Here is a 19602-nt window from a genome sequence, read left to right on the forward strand (position 1 = left end):
TGCAATTTTTTATTTTATTTTGTCGGCTTATGACTTTATCTTGACATTTTTTCCAACTTTACACCTCTGTTTTCCAAAGTTGTTAAGAGTACCAGTATATATGGAGTTAAAAAAAAAAACACTAGCAATTTTTTTTTAATTTCCCATTTTAGAAATGCTTCTTATCCGAAATATTTCACATATTCAAGTTTTAAATTTTAATTTCTAATTAAAGTAAAGATTATTTCTAATGACACTAGCGTTTTATTTGCTATTATATTTAATAACTTGATACAAAATATATATTTATGATTAAAAAAATTCCACCTAAATCAAGAAGGTGAGAAGTTAAAAATGCGAGTTATCTCAGCCTTAATAATTTATCAAAAATAGTAACTTTTCTATTTTTAAAATGTCAAATTTAAAATTTATTAAAAAGTTGATCACACAATTGGAAAAATACCTACTTTTCCTAATCACCATTTTTAGATTCTCCTGTGGAAGTATGAATTGTGAGTTGTGACAGTGAACAAACTTTTGTTTTTGTTTGGTTAATTAGGAAATATTTTACTCCCTCTTTTAATTCATGTAGCATAATTTATATTATAAGTTAATCCTTTTTTTTTTGATCTCGTGAATTCAAAATAAAAATAATTAAAAAACAAAAATTACATATTTTAGAAATTACTTAACAAAAATTATAGGTCATAATAAATTATAATTTAAAATACTTTTAAATTTTTGAAAATCACATTTAAATTTTTTTTTAAACTAATTAAATATCACATAAATCGAAACAAAAAAATATAAATCCATGTTAATTAACTACAGAGTTCCAACCTTTTACCACTCAAAATATAATTTTTATAATGCTCACTATCCACATATTTACGTGTATGCTAATTTTATTTTATTTTTTTAAAATTATGGTGTGGGGATATGTAATATGATTAATTAACATAATCCCTGCTAATGTCTCATCCCACACGAGTTCGGATTTACTATTGGTAATAAGCAGTTTGATTTAATTATTGGTACCATGGTATTATATTATTCTTTTGGCCAAATCTTAGCACCTCAAATTTTTTTATTTTTCGTACTGATCTCGTGGTTATGATCCTCTGACATATATGACAGCTGCGACCCAACTAGATAAAGTACATATTATTGTATTTTTGAACTAACATAATCAAATATTATACTGATTCACTCGTATTAATTAATTAATTAACTATTTAAGTATGTTTAAGAATGTCATCGTCATTTTGTGACTAAAAGCTGGATCTTCTCTGGTGGGACTAGACATAAAATGTTGGGCTCAAGTAATGTCTGTTACGATTTAGTTTTGTGTAAATTATATAAATTTCATTATTTTAATATTAAATAATAATTTATTTTTTAGTTATAATAATTTTTTAAAGATTAAAAAAATTGAATACAATAATTGAAGTTTGAATATATTAAAAATTAATTTGGATATATAATATGTTGCTTAAATACATTAAATACTAGATTGAATACATTAAAAACTATTTTGAATACATTAAAAACTAACTCAAATATATTAAAAACATTCTCGCATACTTAAATATGCAGCTCAAGACATATTAAAAAAACAAAACAAATTAATTTTTTTTAAAAAAAATAAATGTATATTTGTGTAAGTTGATATAGGGCCCAAAACATATAGTACTATTCAAGTTGTAACATGGAACATGGTCTATTTAATGAAAAAAAATCAAAACAGACAAAGTAACCTATCCTAGTCTGATTTTATTTTATTTTTTAAAAAATGGGCATGTTTGGTAACTTGACAAATATTAATTTGATGCGAGTAATTAATTAACGAACAAATTATAATAAATTTGAATGAGTTAACAATTGAAGTCTTCCCAGTTTAGAGAAAATAGAGTGTACATAAATTTTATTATTATCTCGTGAAAAAAAAGTTATTTTTAAAAATATTGATAGTTAAATGAGTTAGTAAGAGCATGTTTGACATTGATTTTGAAAGGTCAAAGTCACTTATTTTGCGGTTCTTTATTGAAAAATAAAACTTTTGATAAATCAATAATTACTATTTTTAAAAAAAAAAAAACGAGTAAGAAGTAACAGTACTCCACTGTTAATTGTCACTAAACGCATGTAAATTGTGATATATTATATTTAAAATGATTTTATATGGCTTTTTTTAAATTTCACTTTATGTGAATATTTTCTTTAATCAATTAAAAAAAAACACATCTTCTTATTTGAAAAGGTTTAATAACGTTATCAACATTTTATTCATATTATTTCGCACTTATTTGACAAAAAAACTTTTATTGATTTAGGATGAAATTGTTAAGTAAACCAACTGATCAACAATGGAGAATAGAAGAAGAAAGGAAGGAAGATCAACAATGGAGAGAAAAGAACTGCTTTGATTCCTTTCACCAAGATCACACAATACACATTGTTAAAACGGAAAAACTAACTAACTACTATGATCCTTCCAATATATATATATATATATATATATATATATATATATATATATATATATTACATTAAAGAATCAACCAACTACTTTCTAACTAATTTCTACTGACTTAATTTGCTAACCAATCACTAATCGACAGCTGTACATTTTGTTAACTGCTCAACATCCTCCCTCAAGCTAGGTGTATGAAAAACATTCTTCATTCCTAGCTTGGTAAGTAGATATCTGTGTTGTGCGCATGTATGGCCTTTTGTGAGCAAGTCTGCAGGTTGCTCTGATGTATTCAAATACATTGGTTGAACCAGTCCTAACTGAATCTTCTCTCTAATAAAGTGACAATCAATGTCTATGTGTTTAGTTCGTTCATGGAAGACCGGATTGGCTGCTATCTGTATAGCTGACTTACTATCAGTGTGTATAAGCACAGGTAGCTCAACTTCCATTCCTAGTTCCTTGAATATTCCAACCAACCATACAATTTCTGCAACTGTTGAAGCCAAGCTTCTGTATTCTGCCTCAGCTGAGCTTCTTGAAATGGTGCTTTGTTTCTTGGACTTCCAAGATATTAGTGATTCTCCATAAGTCACTATGTAACCAGTTATCGACTTCCTATTGTTTGGACATGATGCCCAATCTGCATCACAATAGGCCTTCAACTGATTGTCAACAGCACTTGTCATGAAAATCCCTAGACCTGGTGATTGTTTTATGTATCTAACCACTCTCATTGTTGCATCCATATGAGATGTTTTTGGACTATGCATGAATTGACTTAGAAGTTGCACTGAAAATGCAATATCTGGTCTTGTTATGGTCAGATAAAGTAATCTTCCAATCAACTTCTGATACACTCCAGGATCCTTCAATAATTTGTCATGTTTATCTGCAGGGGAAAAATGTAGATCAAACTCTGTAGTTGTCAACCTTTTATTCAACTCAATAGGTGCTCCAACAGGTTTCGAACTTGACAATCCCATGTCTGAGATTAGTTCAAGACAATATTTCCTCTGATGCATAAGGATTCCAGTACTGTTTCTGGCAAATTCAATCCCTAGGAAGTATCTCAATTCTTCTAAATCCTTGATTTTGAAGCTGTCTTTGAGGATTCTTTTTGTCTCTAAAATCATCTTGTGATCATTACCTGTGATTAACAGATCATCAACATAAACTAATAACACCACCAAACTGTCTCCTTGATGCTTTGTGAATAAAGAATAATCATGATGACTCTGTCTAAATCCTGAATTGATCAATGTTGTAGTCAATTTTATATTCCATTGCCTGCTGGCTTGTTTAAGTCCATAAAGTGACTTTGTGAGCCTGCACACTAATCCCTGCTCACTTTGATGGACAAAACCCAAAGGCAATTTCATATAAACTTCTTCATTCAAATCACCTTGAAGAAATGCATTGAAAACATCCATTTGATGAATGTGTCACTGCTTTGCAGCAGCTAAGGCTATGACAGTCCTCACAGTAACCATCTATACAACAGGTGAGAAAGTCTCTTGATAGTCCAGACCTTCCTTTTGATTATAGCCCTTGGCTACCAATCGAGCTTTAAATCTATCAATATCTCCATCAGCCTTATATTTGATCTTGTATACCCATTTGCATCCTATTGCTTTCTTGTCCTTAGGCAACTTAGTGATCTCCCATGTGTGATTGTCCTCCAAAGCCTTTATCTCCTGTCTCATGGCTTCAATCCACCTAGCATCATGAACTGCTTCTTGATAAGATGTAGGTTCCCTTTCTTGAGAAAATTTACTAATAAAACTCTTGTAGGATGGTGTAATGCTACAATAATCCATGACATCTTCAATCGGATACAAATACTGTCCAGCTTTGCTATTTTTTGACAAAATATAGTCTGCATGCCATATAAGAGGTTTTCTTGGTCTGTGTGATTTTCTGGTGTTAACATCATCAGATTGTGGTACCTGTGGAGTAACTTCATCTTCAGACCTGTTATTTGAAGCTTCAGAGATAAAATTTTGATGTTGAGGTAACTCAGTCTCATGCATGTTATCCCTTAAAATAACACAAGGTGTGAGTTCACAATCATCATTATTTGAGTATGACAATATAATGTCTGGATCATCTGCTTGTCCAAGACTTGATGACTGAAAAGGAAACTCTTGCTCATAAAAAACAACATCCCTGCTGACAAAAAATGTTTGTGATGTAATGTCTAACAGTTTATATCCCTTCTGATTCATAGCATATCCCATCAACACAGCTCTTCTAACTCTAGGCTCAAACTTATCACCTTTATCCAAGTTTGTAGCAAATCCAAGACACCCTATCACTCTGAGATGTGATAATAATGGTTGTCGATTGTACATTATCTCAAATGGTGTTCTATCTTTCAGTGCAGACAAAGGAATCCTGTTGATAATGTATGTAGCAGCTTCTATACAGACCCCCCAGAATCTGTTTGGCAAGTGACCTTGAAGCTTAATGGCCCTTGCTGTTTCCAATAGGTGCCTGTGTTTTCTTTCTGCAACTCCATTTTGTTGAGGAGTATGTGGACAAGATCTTTGATGAACAATTCCAAGTGACATAAACAGATCATAACAAGTAGCATTCATAAACTCACCTCCATTATCAGATCTAAACACCTTAACACACTTGCCAAACTGATTTTTTATCATTATCAAGAAATGTTTCAAAACAACAACTACATCAGACTTCAATCTTATCAAGAAAGTCCATGTCCATCTAGACTTGTCATCAACTAGTGTGAGAAAATATTTCATTCCATCATGAGTGGCTATTTTATATAGACCCCATACATCCATGTGTATCAAATCAAAAACAGCATTTACATTGGTACTACTATTTGGAAAAGGCATCCTTGTTTGTCTAGCTTGTGGACAAATATGACAATGATCAATAGTAAAACTACTATTAGTGTTGAACTCTTTAATCTTCCTAAGCACTTTCATTGGAACATGTCCCAATCTTCTATGCCAAAGTGCTGGATCTCCAGCTCCCTCTTTTATTGCAGACATTATGAGAGAGTTGTTTCCTTGTGGTATCTCATTCCAGTTCCAGTGCATCACATACAAACCTTCTTCCACTTTACCAATCCCCTTGACCTTCCCAGATGAGAGGTCCTGAAAAATGCAATGTGTAGGAAAGAAAGAAACACAACAGTTTAATTCCATTGTCATCTTGTTCACAGACAACAGATTAAACCTGAAGGTTGGTATACACAAGACATTACTGATCACTTCAGTAGCATTCAATTGTAAACTTCCAATGTGGGATACAGTTGCTGATTCTCCTGTGGGTAACTGTACCTGCCCTGTGCTATGTATTGTGTGTTTATTATGTAAAAATGTATGATTACTGATCATGTGATCTGATGCTCCAGTATCTATAATCCACTTCAAACAATAATTGGGATTACCTGCCAGATTAACACAGCTTTGAGGATTCAAGAACTCCTTATTGCCTTGAAGGATTCCAAGCATTTGTTGAAGCTGTGTAGGTGTTGCCTTGTGTATTAGCTTCCCTAGCTGGTTAGGTATGTCACCACAACTTTCTTCTTGTCCTTGCACTACTCTATCCATGTGAACCTTCTCATCATGTAGTCGTGAATGCATAGCACTTTTTCCTGCATTATCCAATGCTTCTTGCAGTTGTACTCCTCCTGCATTGACAGAGTTAACCTTCTTCCTACCTTTGAAATTTTCTGGATAACCAATCAACAAGTAGCAATTGTCTTTCACATGCCCAGTTGCATGACAATTATCACATTTCTTCAGCTTATTGCAGTTAGCCCTATCATGACCTTTCATGTTGCAATAATCACAATACAGTGTGTGGTAACTTTTCTTTGAATTCTGAGATTGTCTATTATAGAATTGTGCAGATTGATTATTCCTGGCAGTGTACATTGGCTAAGGATTCAATTCCTTCACTGATATTGCCTGCAATTCCTCTTTGACTCTCATCCTGGATCACTAGAGCATATGCCTGATTAACATTTGGTAAATTGTTCATCATTAGAATTTGACCTCTAGCTGATGTATAGCTATCGTTTAACCCCATCAAAAACTGCAGCAATCGTTGATACTGTAACTGCTCAACATACTCCTTAGATTTGTTACAATCACAACTTGGTGGAGGCAAAATTGAATCATACCCATCCCATAGATTCTTCAATTTCGTGTAATAAGCAGAGACACTCAATACTCCCTGTGTTAGAGTGAATATGTTCCTATGCAATTGATAAAGTCTCGATCCATTTATCTTGTCAAATCGCTCCTTGAGGTCAAGCCATACCTGATGTGCACTAGGCGAGTACAAGATGCCACTAAGCAACTCCTTACTGACATTGCAGGTAAGCCAAGAGATAACAATTGCAGCGATCCCAGACCTTTTTCAAATTCCCTTCGAAATTAGTACGCAAAACAGATCCATCTATAAAGCCTATCTTGTTTCGTCCAAGTAATGCGATCTCCATAGCTCTACTTCACAGAGTATAGTTCTCCATTCCTGTCAATTGAATTCCCACAGATAGAGCTCCAGGTACATCTGAAGAACTCAAATATAGTGGATGATTGTGATCAATCATCACCAAACTCCCAGTAGCAGTCTCACCTTGTGTTCTGCTACTCGCTCCTCCCAGTGAATCATCCTCGATCGCCATAGATCAGATCCAACTGAGTCCTTCGTAAAACAAAAAAATAGAAGATGAAAAAACCAGATCGCAGTTCCTAGACTCTTCCTTCTCCTTGCTCTGATACCATGTTAAGTAAACCAACTGATCAACAATGGAGAATAGAAGAAGAAAGGAAGGAAGATCAACAATGGAGAGAAAAGAACTGCTTTGATTCCTTTCACCAAGATCACACAATACACATTGTTAAAACTGAAAAACTAACTAGCTACTATGATCCTTCCAATATATATATATATATATATATATATATATATATATATATATTACATTAAAGAATCAACCAACTACTTTCTAACTAATTTCTACTGACTTAATTTGCTAACCAATCACTAATCGACAGCTGTACATTTTGTTAACTGCTCAACATTACCTATCAAAAAACATATTTAAAACATAACACATGAAAATTTCAAAAATACTCTCGACATAAAGCAGACACGTCAATAAAAAAGTTTAAAAATCTAAAAATGTCCTCAACATTAAATAGACGCATCGACAAAAAGATTAAAAATTCTAAAAATATATCCAAATAGAAAACATGCATATCAATGAAGGCATCCGCTTCTAACCCTCTTGTTAGTATTAATATTTTAATTATTACAATATTATTTTTGCAATCATCTAGAATCATCAATCACACAATAATCCATTATATTTGTACATTTTGTGATGCAAAAATGTCATCAATAATATTATGCAACACAATGTTTTCTATTATTGTTTTTATCTTTATAATACAAAACAAACTAGAAAGATTTAAATCTAACTAGACAGTCAGTCAATGAATGATGAATCATGATCAAAAATGAAAAGACGTAATTGATGGACAATAAATGAATATTTCCATACTATTCCTTGTTGATTTAGAGGAAGATTCGGAGAGACAAAAACTTGTTAATTTGAAGAGTAAAGAATGTGTAAGAAACAACACGTTCACCAATATAAGCATAACTTTTGTGTATTTCTATTATAAAACTCCATGATAATAACTATTTAAAAGCTCCGGACCATACTGTTTAGAGCCAAATCCAAGAAACAATCAATCAAGGCCCTGGGCCGATATGTCACACTCCATCGAGTTTTCAACTGTTACCGGGCCAGAACTCCTAGCCCGAATATGATCCACACAGGCCCAAAACCTTAAATTAATAAACAAAATATATAGGAGAATAAATAAAATAAAATAAAAATAGAAAATCTATGGCATAAAGTTGGAGGAGTTATTTTATTTTCCCTCTACAGATTCCCCAACACAGACGACACAGTTACTACTAGCAAAACCAAAGGAAGCAGATCCAGATCCCACCTTCATCCTCAAGATCTCGATCTCACTTCACACTGATTGTTCAACCCAGGTAGCTCCATAACCCGACCCGATAACTCCTCCATTGTTACCCACTTCATAGAGTTGAAGTCTTGAGTTTCTATGTTTGTGCAGTAAATGTAGTTCGAGTATGTTCAGTTCATTCAAAATTTCATTCCGAAGCTTAACTAACATCGAAGCGTGTTCGTGTATTTCTTGGCTTTAATGTAGTTTAATTCTTTGTTCAATGTGGATAATCTGAAGAGTCACTATTTTTTAAAGCACATGGAACAGTTACAATTTAGTAAAAGAGCTGCAATTTAGTTTAATTTTGAATTACAATTGCTATGTATAGAGAAATTGGATTAGTTTTTATTTTACTAATTTTGATTTTAATACAAGCTTTGTTTAAGTTGCAAACTTTTCCTTGTTTAGGCAGAGACTTAGAGAATCCTCTCCCCTTTATTCTTTCTATTTTTAGTGGATGTTATCACTGCAATATGATTTTCTTGGGATAAACTACTACTTTAGAAGATCACATTCCAATGTTATAATAATAGACATGTTAGAAGGAGGCGGATCCGAGATTTTAAGTTACTTTGCAGAGTAGCACTGCACCCTATTAAAAATATCAGCTCTATATATGTTTCCCAGTGTGCAACTACTATGTCCGCCATGATTTGGATAATAACATTGAACTCCGCAGCATTGAACAACCGTAATGACTAGTTTTTACCTCTGGATCAAATAGATATGGATCTATTAGCATGTTGTTCCTACATTGTGAATGTCCTGTATGAAATTTGATCATGTCTGAAGCCCAGAAAGTCGCAGGGTGAAGAGAAAATTTTTAAATGATCTGTTTCCATCTGCTTATGTATACTGTTACAAAGAACCAAGCTTGTTGTGCCTTTCAGTACTACTGAATGGTAAAAGTATCTTGGCATTAGGGAGTTGATGTTATCAAGTTATTTCCACTATCAAATTCTTCTATCGCTATTTGTACATACACAACAATTTTTTCATATAATGCTTAGTATTACTCCAATCTTATCAGTAGACATCTTATATCACACATCTCTTTTTGCCTTGTTTAGTAGCACCAATTATATTGTTGTAGTCATCAACTGTAACAACATTACTTTGAACACCAATCATAACCTTATTATTAACTTGAATTATTGTATATGCTTCAGTTATTACTACTTGTCAATATGTCAAGAAGGCCAACTCGCCGCTTTGCAGATGCTGGTAGTATTCCATTTGTGGGCTCCTTGCACCCCAAATCACGTCCATCTCCTTTATTGTCCTTAGGACTTGTTTTGGTAAATGTCAATCTCTTTTGTTATTATTGCCCTTTGATAGTGTACTTATTAGTAACAAAGTTTGAATTTTTTTTTGATATGAAGGGTTTGGTTATGTAGAAAGTCATAAGGAAATTCATTTCATCATCACAACAGAGTAACAACGAAGAAAACTTTACTGTCTCTTTAAAAGGATTTACTTACTTGCAAGCACAATTTTAACTATTCTGTCAATTAAATGGTACCTATAACAATGCAATTGGAACTAGAGTCCATTTTCAAGATAAGCAAAATCATGAAAAACTGTCATATTCTCAAATTTGGTTGGAGAACTAGAGTCTATTTTCAAGATAAGCAAAACCATTTTCAACAATTATTATAGTTCTTTTGGGGATAAGTGAAGAGACTTACTACGAAGCATCACAATTACTAGGGAACTACTCGAATATGCCTCTTAAATGTTTGTCGTCATGCAAGCTCTTCTCTAGTGTATATGTTATTTTACATATATATTTTCATTTCTACTCTTGTTGAATCAGCATGCTATCTATCACTCCATTCATGGGCCTTTTACCATTAACGAGAGCTCATAATGTTGCTATTTTTGATGGTGTGTCTGTCTTGATTTTCCTAATTCTTGGATCTTGTTAAATAATTCCAATCCTATAATAGCCATTGATATGATCACTTTTTATGTAAATTTCAGGGTGCATTGCTGATCATTGGTTACGTATATCATAGTTCAGGTTCGTAGGCATATATTTCTTTATAATGGTGGTGTGCTGTCTAAGCAGTTGTTTATGCTATCATATAATCTCCTGATCATATGATTCTGGATGAATATATCCTCTACTATTATTTTCCTAGATTATTGCACATGGTTATTCTGTTATATATATGCCTTCTGAAATATGAATCCTGTACTGTTTTCTCTGATAGGTGGAAGAAGTGCAGCAGATGCTTTTAGTAGACTTGAAGGTAATCATCTATGTAACTGAATCAAATTTGCATTTTTGCTGGCATGACATCATATGACCAAGTTGCTAGGAAGTTTTCCTATTTCCAATGGAACTGATGTAAAGACTGCAATTAGAGTATTCGTCATCAGAAAAGAATAAAGAAAATAAAACGAAGAGACTGTAATTAGAGCGTAATGATGATCCTGTTGCTGTGGTTCTCTAGGTGTTCTGTTATGTGGGAAAAATAACATTCTTCATATTTTTTTACTTCTCTTGAATGCTTGAAGTCTTTCCTGCTAGTATATCCATGACATGGTATTCATAAGAAAGGCTTGAATTCTCATTTATATAATGTGTGCTTGGTGTAACTACCATGAATTGTCAATGTTAATCTTACTGGCTGTTAAGAAATGCTTAGCCAAACATTATTTGTTAGTCTCTCTGTTCCTTAATTATTTTGTTGTTGCTGGCAAAGGAAAATTTTAGTTATTGTCACAGTTGTTTTGCATGGGACTTTATATTGTTTTTGTTTTGCTTTCAATTATGTTAGGTGGTACTTCATGCACAGCGGAGCTTCACAGAGCATTACCTGTACTGAAGAAAGCATATGGGGATAACATGCGGAAAGTGTTGCACGTAGGCCCTGACACTTGTTCAGTGGTCTCTAATCTATTAAAAGAAGAGGATACTGAAGCTTGGGGCATTGAACCATATGATTTAGATGAAACTGATAGCAACTGCAAGGCTCTTGTTCACAAAGGGATTGTTCGAGTAGCCGATGTTAAATTTCCTCTCCCCTACCGTTCAAAGTCGTTCTCTCTAGTCATAGTATCTGATGCAGTGGATTACTTGTCTCCAAGATACCTTAACAAAACTATTCCAGAGTTGGCAAGGGTGGCTGCTGATGGATTAGTTATTTTATCTGGTAAACACTAAGAACTTTGGTCCTTAAATTTTGTTTAAATAGATCAGCTGGTTTTCATTTTAGAACTGGTGATGTAAAACAGAGGTAGGGTTAATAAGATCCACTCGACATTTATCTGAAGCATTGGAGTGTTTTTTTAGGTTACCCTGGTCAGCAAAAGGTTAAAGGAGCGGAGCTGTCAAAATTTGGCCGGCCAGTAAGTCAATGATCTGATCTTTTCGTAGTGCAAAGTTAAAATTTGATGATGATTATTCATCTATAACTCCCCAGTTCTGATCCATGCAACTTGACTTGTTCAAGTATCTAAAAGGTTTTTCAAAATATTATAGCTACTGTAATTGATGTTTCCTTGAGATTGAAGACCGATGGTTCAATTGCTCAATAATGGAGTCATGATTAGCTATTTATAGTAAGAGTCTTAGCTTTTAATTACATGGGATCCTCTACGTGCTGATAATGCCTAAATCTCTCACATTGCAGAGAGTAATGGTGTTAGCTAATTTAACCCTGTTCTCTTCTTTTACGAAGCATATAAACTTTACTTTGCTTATTTTTCTCTCTATGTAGGCCAAATTGCGGAGCTCGTCCTGGTGGATTAGATTTTTCATTCAAACCAGCTTAGAAGAGAATGAACCTGTAACTAAGAAATTTGAACAAGCAGCAGCCAAGAGGTCTTACAAGCCAGCCTGCCAAGTTTTCCACCTCAAGCCACTTCTTTGATAATAAAACACCAACTCTGTTTAAAAGATGCTTAGCGTCTTCAGCTGTGTATTAAATGACATGCTCCAAGTTCTGAAAAGTTGACAATTTTTGTTGGAGGAAGTTGTTTCTGTATGATAGGTTTCACAAGTAATGTATAATAGGCTAGGAGCTTGCTGTCAATTGATATTGCTCCTTGTAACTGCAAACATAGCTGGTTTTAGCATGTCCAGACCAAAAACATTGTTTGAGAATTAGTACTGTATAAGCTAAGATCAATAAGTAATTTATGATCTTTTTGCTGTCATATTGTGTACTCTCTGGTTCATCTGAAATTAAGTATCTGTTTATAACTTTGAGTTTCTTACTGGCATTAAAATATCCAATCCAGATTATGTGAAACAATTGCCTTTTCGATTAATCCAGGTACTATTTGTCTAGTGAAGAGTCGTTAATTTGTATTTGGGGGGTTGGTTTTTAATGATTTCCAAATGCTCCACATTAGCTTGGTTTATTAAAATCACTTTATCTATTTTAGTAGTGACACATTAATTTGCTTATTTTTTCTAGGGAGTCTGTAGCAAGGAACCCAATGTCGATCTGCACTAAGAAATGCGCTGTATTCATAAGAATCGACTTTGGGAAAATAAATGAGTTCTCTAGTCCTCCTATTATTTGAATTAAAAAAAAATATTCTTTTTCAAATTTCTTATAAATATCTGCTAAAAAGATATTAATAATATAAAACTAAAAAAAGCCTGTAAAAGAAGTTTTGTAGGTTATTTTTAATTTTTGAGGTTTTCTAAGTCGAAATATTTCACCAATCTATGATGTAAAAGCGGTGAATAAATGGATTTGTACAGTCACGTTAAATAATTTGGAGAGAATACTATTTTCCTATTATTATCACCTCCAGAAAGAATATAGAAAAGAAAAAAAAAAGTATACCCGGATCTGAAAAATATTTGCAACTGGCAGGCTTGCTCAGAGTGAAGTGATACAGTGAAAGGCTCAGCTTCCATGGCCAATCAATGGAAGAGACTGAAGCAGCCTTCTTCATTATCACTCTCTCCCTCTTTTCTATTTCTCTCGCTTCTCAGCTTCGCTTCTCTCTTCCTCTTCTTCTTTATCTTCAACACCTCACATCAAACCAATTCGGTGAAGAACAAAGTGTTATACTCCAAGTCGTGTAACTTCACCGACGGACACTGGATTTACGATCCGAGTATCAACTCCCCGCGCTATGATAACACTTGTAAGGAGATCTATAAAGGATGGAGTTGTATTGGCAGCAAAAAATCAAATGCGCTTGACATTGTTAAGTGGCGTTGGAAACCCTATCAATGTGATCTACCTCAATTCGATCCTCTCTCTTTCCTTCACCGCTTCAGAGACACCAATATCGGTACTTCTCCTTTTTTCTTTTTATTTTTTTATAAATCAAAATTCATTGCTTGAGGTAAATAAAAATGAAGATAAAAATAAGATGTTGCAATGCTAGAGATAGAAAATGACCAAATTGAAGTAATGATAAAGTAGTATAAATAGGAAAATAGAGGAATTAGTATCGGTACTTCTCGTTCCTACCTCTGCTTATATTTTTTCTGTCTGAGCTGTGAAATGAAACGAATTCCATATAATAAAAGCTTGTGTTGCTTTGCTTTAGAGAATAATATAAATCATGAAAATTGTTGGTCCTGTTATATTTGTCTGTTGAAACCCGGAGGTGGTTTCAGGATTTAAAGACAATGGTGAACTTAATATTTATACAAATATCTTTTAAAACAATTCGAAGAGAGCATTGAAGCAATGGGTAGGTTCTCTACATCACAGCCCTTAGACTGCGGTCCTTCCCCACACCCTACTGTGTAAATGGGGATGCTTTGTGCATTGAGCTTTCCTATGTCCGTTTTGATTTCCTTAAACTTGTGTGTGTATAATATATATAATGTATGTATGTAGTCAAGGACAAAACAGTTGGTGCCTCCGCGGCTTTTATGTACTTGATTTACCTTTGGTTGAAAACACAGAAACTTCTCTATATAGTTGGTCCAAATGCGATGATGGTTGATAACATGGATAATAATTAATGAAAACTAAGACTAATTTTATTTTATCTTATTTTCTGACTGTAGTCTTGTGCAACCTTTAGACCTTATGGATGTTAAACAGTGCAGGGTTTGTTGGGGACTCCTTAAACAGAAACATGTTTGTTTCACTTTTCTGCACTTTAAAGCAGGCGTCAGGCGATGTCAAAAAGTGGCGCCCTGCTGGAGCTGATCGTGGTTTTACCTTTCTGAAGTATAATCTTACTATCTCATATCATCGGACAAATCTATTGGCTCGTTATGGTAGGTAAGATTTGATAAGTTATTTCACATCTGTTAATGTAGTTTTAGAAATGTTATTCAACAGATTGTTACACTAGGCAACACGGCTGTTCTCTGTCATGCAGATCAGAACCATCATTTAGACATCTGCTTTTTCTTGTAACCGAACAGTTTTGCTGTTACCCATCTCAATTATAATGTGCCATGTGCACAAGGCATGATAGGGTAGAAGTGAAGTTGTCAACTAGTTTTTCACAGAACTATACTGAGGAAGTGTACACTGTACTTTGTTGATCGTTGATTTTTATTCTCTTATCTATGTGAGTCCTTTAGTTAAATATTGAGGAAAATTGGTGACGGAAACAAGTTTCAATTTTTCTTAGTGATTCAAGATTTGTTATGTGTTACTTGAGCCAAGGGTCTTTAGGAAGCAACCTCTCTATCTCCACGAGGTATAGGTAAGGTCTGCGTACACTCATCTCTAGACCACACTTGTGGAAATTTAGGGGGTATGTTACTGTTGTTGGTTTCTGAGTCTACTCAGTTGTAGCAGTGTACTTTGTTACTCATGAAGAAACTGTTTGTTATATGTTCATGGTTAAATCACGGAACATAGCAGTTTATGCTTAACCATTGGGATTTTGATGTTTCATAAATATGATTCATGGTTCGAAGGTTTCTCTAGTAATATGCAGATGATACTAGAGTATGTCTAGTTTGTATAACAAATTGCATTGGAAATATAATTAGTAAGGATGTTTTTGTTAGTTACACACCAAGAATGTTCTGGTTTTATGCCGGTATGACTCAAGATTTGTAACAGAAAATTGTTGATGGTGGTTTTATGCCGGTATGACTCAAGACTTACGTAATTGATAAACTCTTGTATAAGTTCAGAAGTGTGGTTTTCTGGATCTTATGGGTGATAATGACTTGCTGCTGAATCTCAATTCAAGTTCTTAAGTAACTTATCAACTACTTTTGCATTCTGCATGGCTTCATATATATTCTCTGTATTTGTTATTCTATAGGTGGTCAGCCAATGCCAATGGAGGGGTACTGGAATCTCTAGGATATAAGGAGGGTTATAGAGTTGATGTTGATGTACCAGATGGAACATGGGCAGAAGCGCCAAGTTTCCACGACATTCTCATCTTTAACACGGGTCACTGGTAAGGTTATTTTCTTGTATAATAAGATTCCTTTGGTGTGAACGTTGAGGCTACTTTTGTGAAAAGTGAATTTGACATGGTTAATTCTTGATGTTCTATTTAGTGTACCATCTTTGGTTCTGACCAAGTGGTGTACTAACTCCCTGTTGATGGGATTAGCTCTAGTAATTTTTTTCACCCATGTTGCGCTCTAATCATTTTGTGCAAATTTGCAAAAAGGAGCCAAAACTCGGTTTATCCATTCTCTTCTCTATTGTCTGTGGATCCTCAAGATTTACCAATGGGAAAGAAAAGCACATTCTAATTATTTTTGTTTGATCACGTAATCAAGAATATATACACATCACAGTATACAACTTTGCATCCAAACCTCAAATAAAGAAACTATATTTTAAACTTATTGTTATCTTTGATTTTTTTTCTTTTAAATAAATTTTGTTATATTAATAGTATCCAAATTTCATAATTCAACGGTGAACAATGCATCACTGGAATTGGCAGCTATAATCTCACTTTTCACTTGACTGCTTAATCAAGAAAAATTAAACAATCAGTTTATCACAGTACTAACCAAAACAAATACTTCAAATTTTAGATCAAGTTTATTTTCCTGTTGATCTATTTATACTAATATGATAATAAACTTCAAATTTAGACGAGAAAACTTCTGTATTATTTGAGATTTTTATCAAACAAGAAGCACTAGAACACAAGAAGGGAGAAAACCCGCACCCGTCCCACAGCCACATAATTTTAAAAACAAAGGTTTTTGACCCGCCCTGCATCCGCTTAGAGATGCCCCGACCTTCCCCGCATGTCTGAAACCCGCTCCATACCAGCACCGCACCACTCCATTGCCATCCCTACATGGGAGATACCAGTTTGACAAAACAAGTGAACTTATGTTTCCTGCATTTCGAGTTGTAAAAACTACCAAATAAGTAAAACAAATATCCAATTGTGAAAATTCTCATTGGATGAAAGTTCTCAATGGTGAAATGTTGTAGCATGCACATGTTTGGATATTCTGATAAATGAGGAAATATATAGCAATTAGTAGGGTACTGTGATCAGAATATCATTTAAGCACAACCTCTAAACTATGATAGAATACACAGATATATTCAGCCTCAGTTACTAAACAGTAAAGAGACTTGAATAATTGTAAAGAGAGACAATCTCCACATTAAATGAGATCTAGGAAAATTGTTCAGGGTTCCATTTGATGTTTGGTGATTATTCTGGATGGCAAAAAGAGATTGACCAAAGATAAAGTGGTCGGGAAGAAAACAAGGAGCAGTTTGAGGGGTATGGTCACCTAATTAAATCCCATTGTTTTATGTTCTCACCCCTCAGGTTCTGTGTTGTAGCTCTTCCTATTGGCTGTTTTTACTATTCATGTATCATTCAACCGTGTGGACATCCTCATGATGATCCATAATATATCTTCAGTTTCCAAATTAGAAGTGATTGATTGTCAATGGGTGACACGAACCACTAAGAGTTGCCTTGTATGGACTCTGATTCTTCAGGTTTGCCTTGTACCTATAGTTTCTTAACATGATGTTCATGGCCCAAGGTGGTGGATTTTATTGGTAATCAGGATTCAGGTGTCCTGCTGGAATTTTGAACTGACATTCTGTTAGCTTCAGTTTTCTTTTTGATCAGGATTCGTTAGCTTAAGTTATTGCATCTTTAAGTAATTCGTTTCTGTTGATTATTTTTTTGTACTGGTTAGTGATTTCTATCTTGCTTTCCATTCTTCTGTAAGGTGGTGGGCTCCTTCAAAGTTTGATCCAGTAAAGTCACCCATGCTTTTCTTTGAAAAGGGCAATCCTGTGGTGCCTCCACAGTCCCTCGATAGGGGGCTTGGCATGGTATTAAAGCATATGGTACTGTTCTATCCCTTTCTTCTGGCCCCTTCAGAAACTTTAGTCTCAGTTATGCTCCAGAAGTTTACATGTGTCTTCTTCTCTAAGCTTCTTTTTGTGTTGTTTCTACTAGATATCTTATGTGGACAAAAGGATGCGACCTGGAACCACGGTGTTCATGCGAACACAATCTCCAAGGCATTTTGAAGGAGGTGACTGGGACCAAGGTGGCTCTTGCCAGCGGTCGCAGCCTCTCTCACCTCAAGAGGTAACTCTCTCCATTTAAATAGTTTTAAGTATAAAAAAAGAATAAGAAGAAGAAAAACTATCCGAAGTTCACCAAGTGTCAGGCAACCCCCGTCATTGTTGGAATACACTTATTCTTTGCCCTCTAATTGTTGCAACTGAGCACTTCTGGCTCCATTTCTCTCTAAGTAACAGGTCGTTGGAAGTTTTCCCTTTTGCGTTTTTTTTTTTTGTTCTGTTATCAAGATGCACTGAAAGTTTTCCCTTTGCGTTCTTTTTTTGTTCTGTTTCCAAGGTGGAGGAACTCTTTTCCATTCAAAATAACGGAACAAATGTGGAGGTTCGCCTTGTGAATCAGCATCTATACAGGGCCTTTGAAGGCACTGAATTTCATATACTGGATATATCTCATTTGAGTGAGTTTAGAGCCGATGCCCATCCTTCTACAGCAGGTGGGAAGAAACATGATGATTGCATGCACTGGTGCTTACCGGGACTTACAGATATCTGGAATGACTTGTTTGTAGCATATTTAAATAATCTTGAACATAGGACCTAAATTATCGCAATTCATTTTATTCTTTACGTAGCATTTCTTTCTGTTAATTTGTTAAGGCAATCTTGTTATATCTTATATTGTATACTTTTTTCGTTTATAAGATTTAATTAGCAACTGAATGTTAAAATTTCGCGAAAAACAACTGCTAGCACGACCTGAATTTGAAGTGCATGGTTGCTTCACAGTTTTGCAACTCCACGTGATTCATGAAAAGAGTGCGTTTACTCACCCGCTGATAGCGTCGATTAACTGAACCTTTACTCTTTACTCTTTGCAATTGATGACTTCTCTGTCCAAAATGGACTAATTTAATCTTTGCTTTTGCGTAACATGCAGTTAATACAATGAAATTTTAAGAAGTCTACAGCGTGATTTTTGCATGTCCTTGATTTGTGGTTCTTACCTTGAAAAGTAAATTTTTTATTTAACTTTGTCTATACACCCTAATTACTCCCATAATTAGGGCTTCTTATTTATCTTTTAACTAATAATCTTGGACATGAACTTATTTGGCATCGTTTAACGGAAAAATTCCCTGACTTATTTTTTAAAATTTCTACATTTGAAAAAATTACAAAAATTTCTACTCTTCTATTCTCGGATAAATCACTTTATGCAATGTATCAGGACATACATGATGTATTGGAAATCGAGATGTGATGTATTAGTACATTAAGGAATGTATTCGAAATTAGAACGCGATATATTAGGACTTTTTGGGAATGTATCCTGATTCCATCAAATTTAAGGTATAATTTGAAAAAGACTAGAAATAAGATTAATTAGCTCTTAACACCACGTGATTTGCTTAAATTTCATTTGTTTAATTATCAAAATTATTATTGTAGTTATTAGTGTCTTTTGATGCTAAATCCATGGGCTCCTAGCATGTCACTTTCAGTCAAACGAAGTTAATTTATTTTCTTATCTAATAAAATAAACCAAAACATTGTTTTATCTTTGGTATATTAGGCATGTGAACCTCTAATCTTTGTCAAAGTCATGATGAACGTTAAACACAATTTTTTAATCCCATACTCTCATTTTTCAATGGTGCTAACTTTGACACTCTAGTCCAAA

General features: G+C 34.0%; 2 protein-coding genes across 4 annotated transcripts; both read left to right on the forward strand.

Annotated features, from left to right (window-relative positions):
- The first annotated feature begins 8329 nt into the window (after positions 1–8329).
- Positions 8330–12697, forward strand: LOC101256717 (probable pectin methylesterase CGR3). 2 transcript variants are annotated; one of them, XM_004230618.5, is made up of 7 exons: positions 8330–8509; positions 9654–9782; positions 10468–10507; positions 10701–10739; positions 11271–11645; positions 11786–11841; positions 12213–12697. In XM_004230618.5, the coding sequence occupies exons 2-7, from the start codon at positions 9672–9674 to the stop codon at positions 12363–12365; spliced, it is 774 nt and encodes a 257-aa protein (XP_004230666.1). In that variant the 5' UTR covers positions 8330–8509; positions 9654–9671; the 3' UTR covers positions 12366–12697. The 2 variants fall into 2 exon arrangements, with proteins under 2 accessions (XP_004230666.1, XP_069146015.1); XM_069289914.1 differs by having other exon boundaries at positions 8357–8606.
- Positions 12698–13156: 459 nt separating this feature from the next.
- LOC101257018 (protein trichome birefringence-like 13) lies at positions 13157–18664 on the forward strand. Of its 2 annotated transcripts, none has more exons than XM_004230619.5 (6): positions 13157–13749; positions 14522–14699; positions 15706–15846; positions 17618–17738; positions 17851–17985; positions 18259–18664. In XM_004230619.5, the coding sequence occupies exons 1-6, from the start codon at positions 13365–13367 to the stop codon at positions 18520–18522; spliced, it is 1224 nt and encodes a 407-aa protein (XP_004230667.1). In that variant the 5' UTR covers positions 13157–13364; the 3' UTR covers positions 18523–18664. The 2 variants fall into 2 exon arrangements, with proteins under 2 accessions (XP_004230667.1, XP_010315167.1); XM_010316865.4 differs by having other exon boundaries at positions 13273–13749; positions 14517–14699.
- The last annotated feature ends 938 nt before the right edge of the window (positions 18665–19602 follow it).

This window comes from Solanum lycopersicum, chromosome 1 (genome assembly GCF_036512215.1).
Source record: "Solanum lycopersicum chromosome 1, SLM_r2.1".
Taxonomy (NCBI): Eukaryota; Viridiplantae; Streptophyta; class Magnoliopsida; order Solanales; family Solanaceae; genus Solanum; species Solanum lycopersicum.

Bases quoted from the DNA above. Each gene is read 5' to 3' on its own strand.
- LOC101257018 (XM_004230619.5), top strand. From the start codon at position 13,365: ATGGCCAATCAATGGAAGAGACTGAAGCAGCCTTCTTCATTATCACTC. The intron at 15,847-17,617 runs GTAAGGTTATTT...TTCTTCTGTAAG, and splicing joins ATCTTTAACACGGGTCACTG to GTGGTGGGCTCCTTCAAAGT. The intron at 17,739-17,850 runs GTACTGTTCTAT...TGTTTCTACTAG, and splicing joins GCATGGTATTAAAGCATATG to ATATCTTATGTGGACAAAAG.
- LOC101256717 (XM_004230618.5), top strand. From the start codon at position 9,672: ATGTCAAGAAGGCCAACTCGCCGCTTTGCAGATGCTGGTAGTATTCCA. The intron at 10,508-10,700 runs GTTCGTAGGCAT...TTTCTCTGATAG, and splicing joins TTACGTATATCATAGTTCAG to GTGGAAGAAGTGCAGCAGAT. The intron at 11,646-11,785 runs GTAAACACTAAG...GTGTTTTTTTAG, and splicing joins TGGATTAGTTATTTTATCTG to GTTACCCTGGTCAGCAAAAG.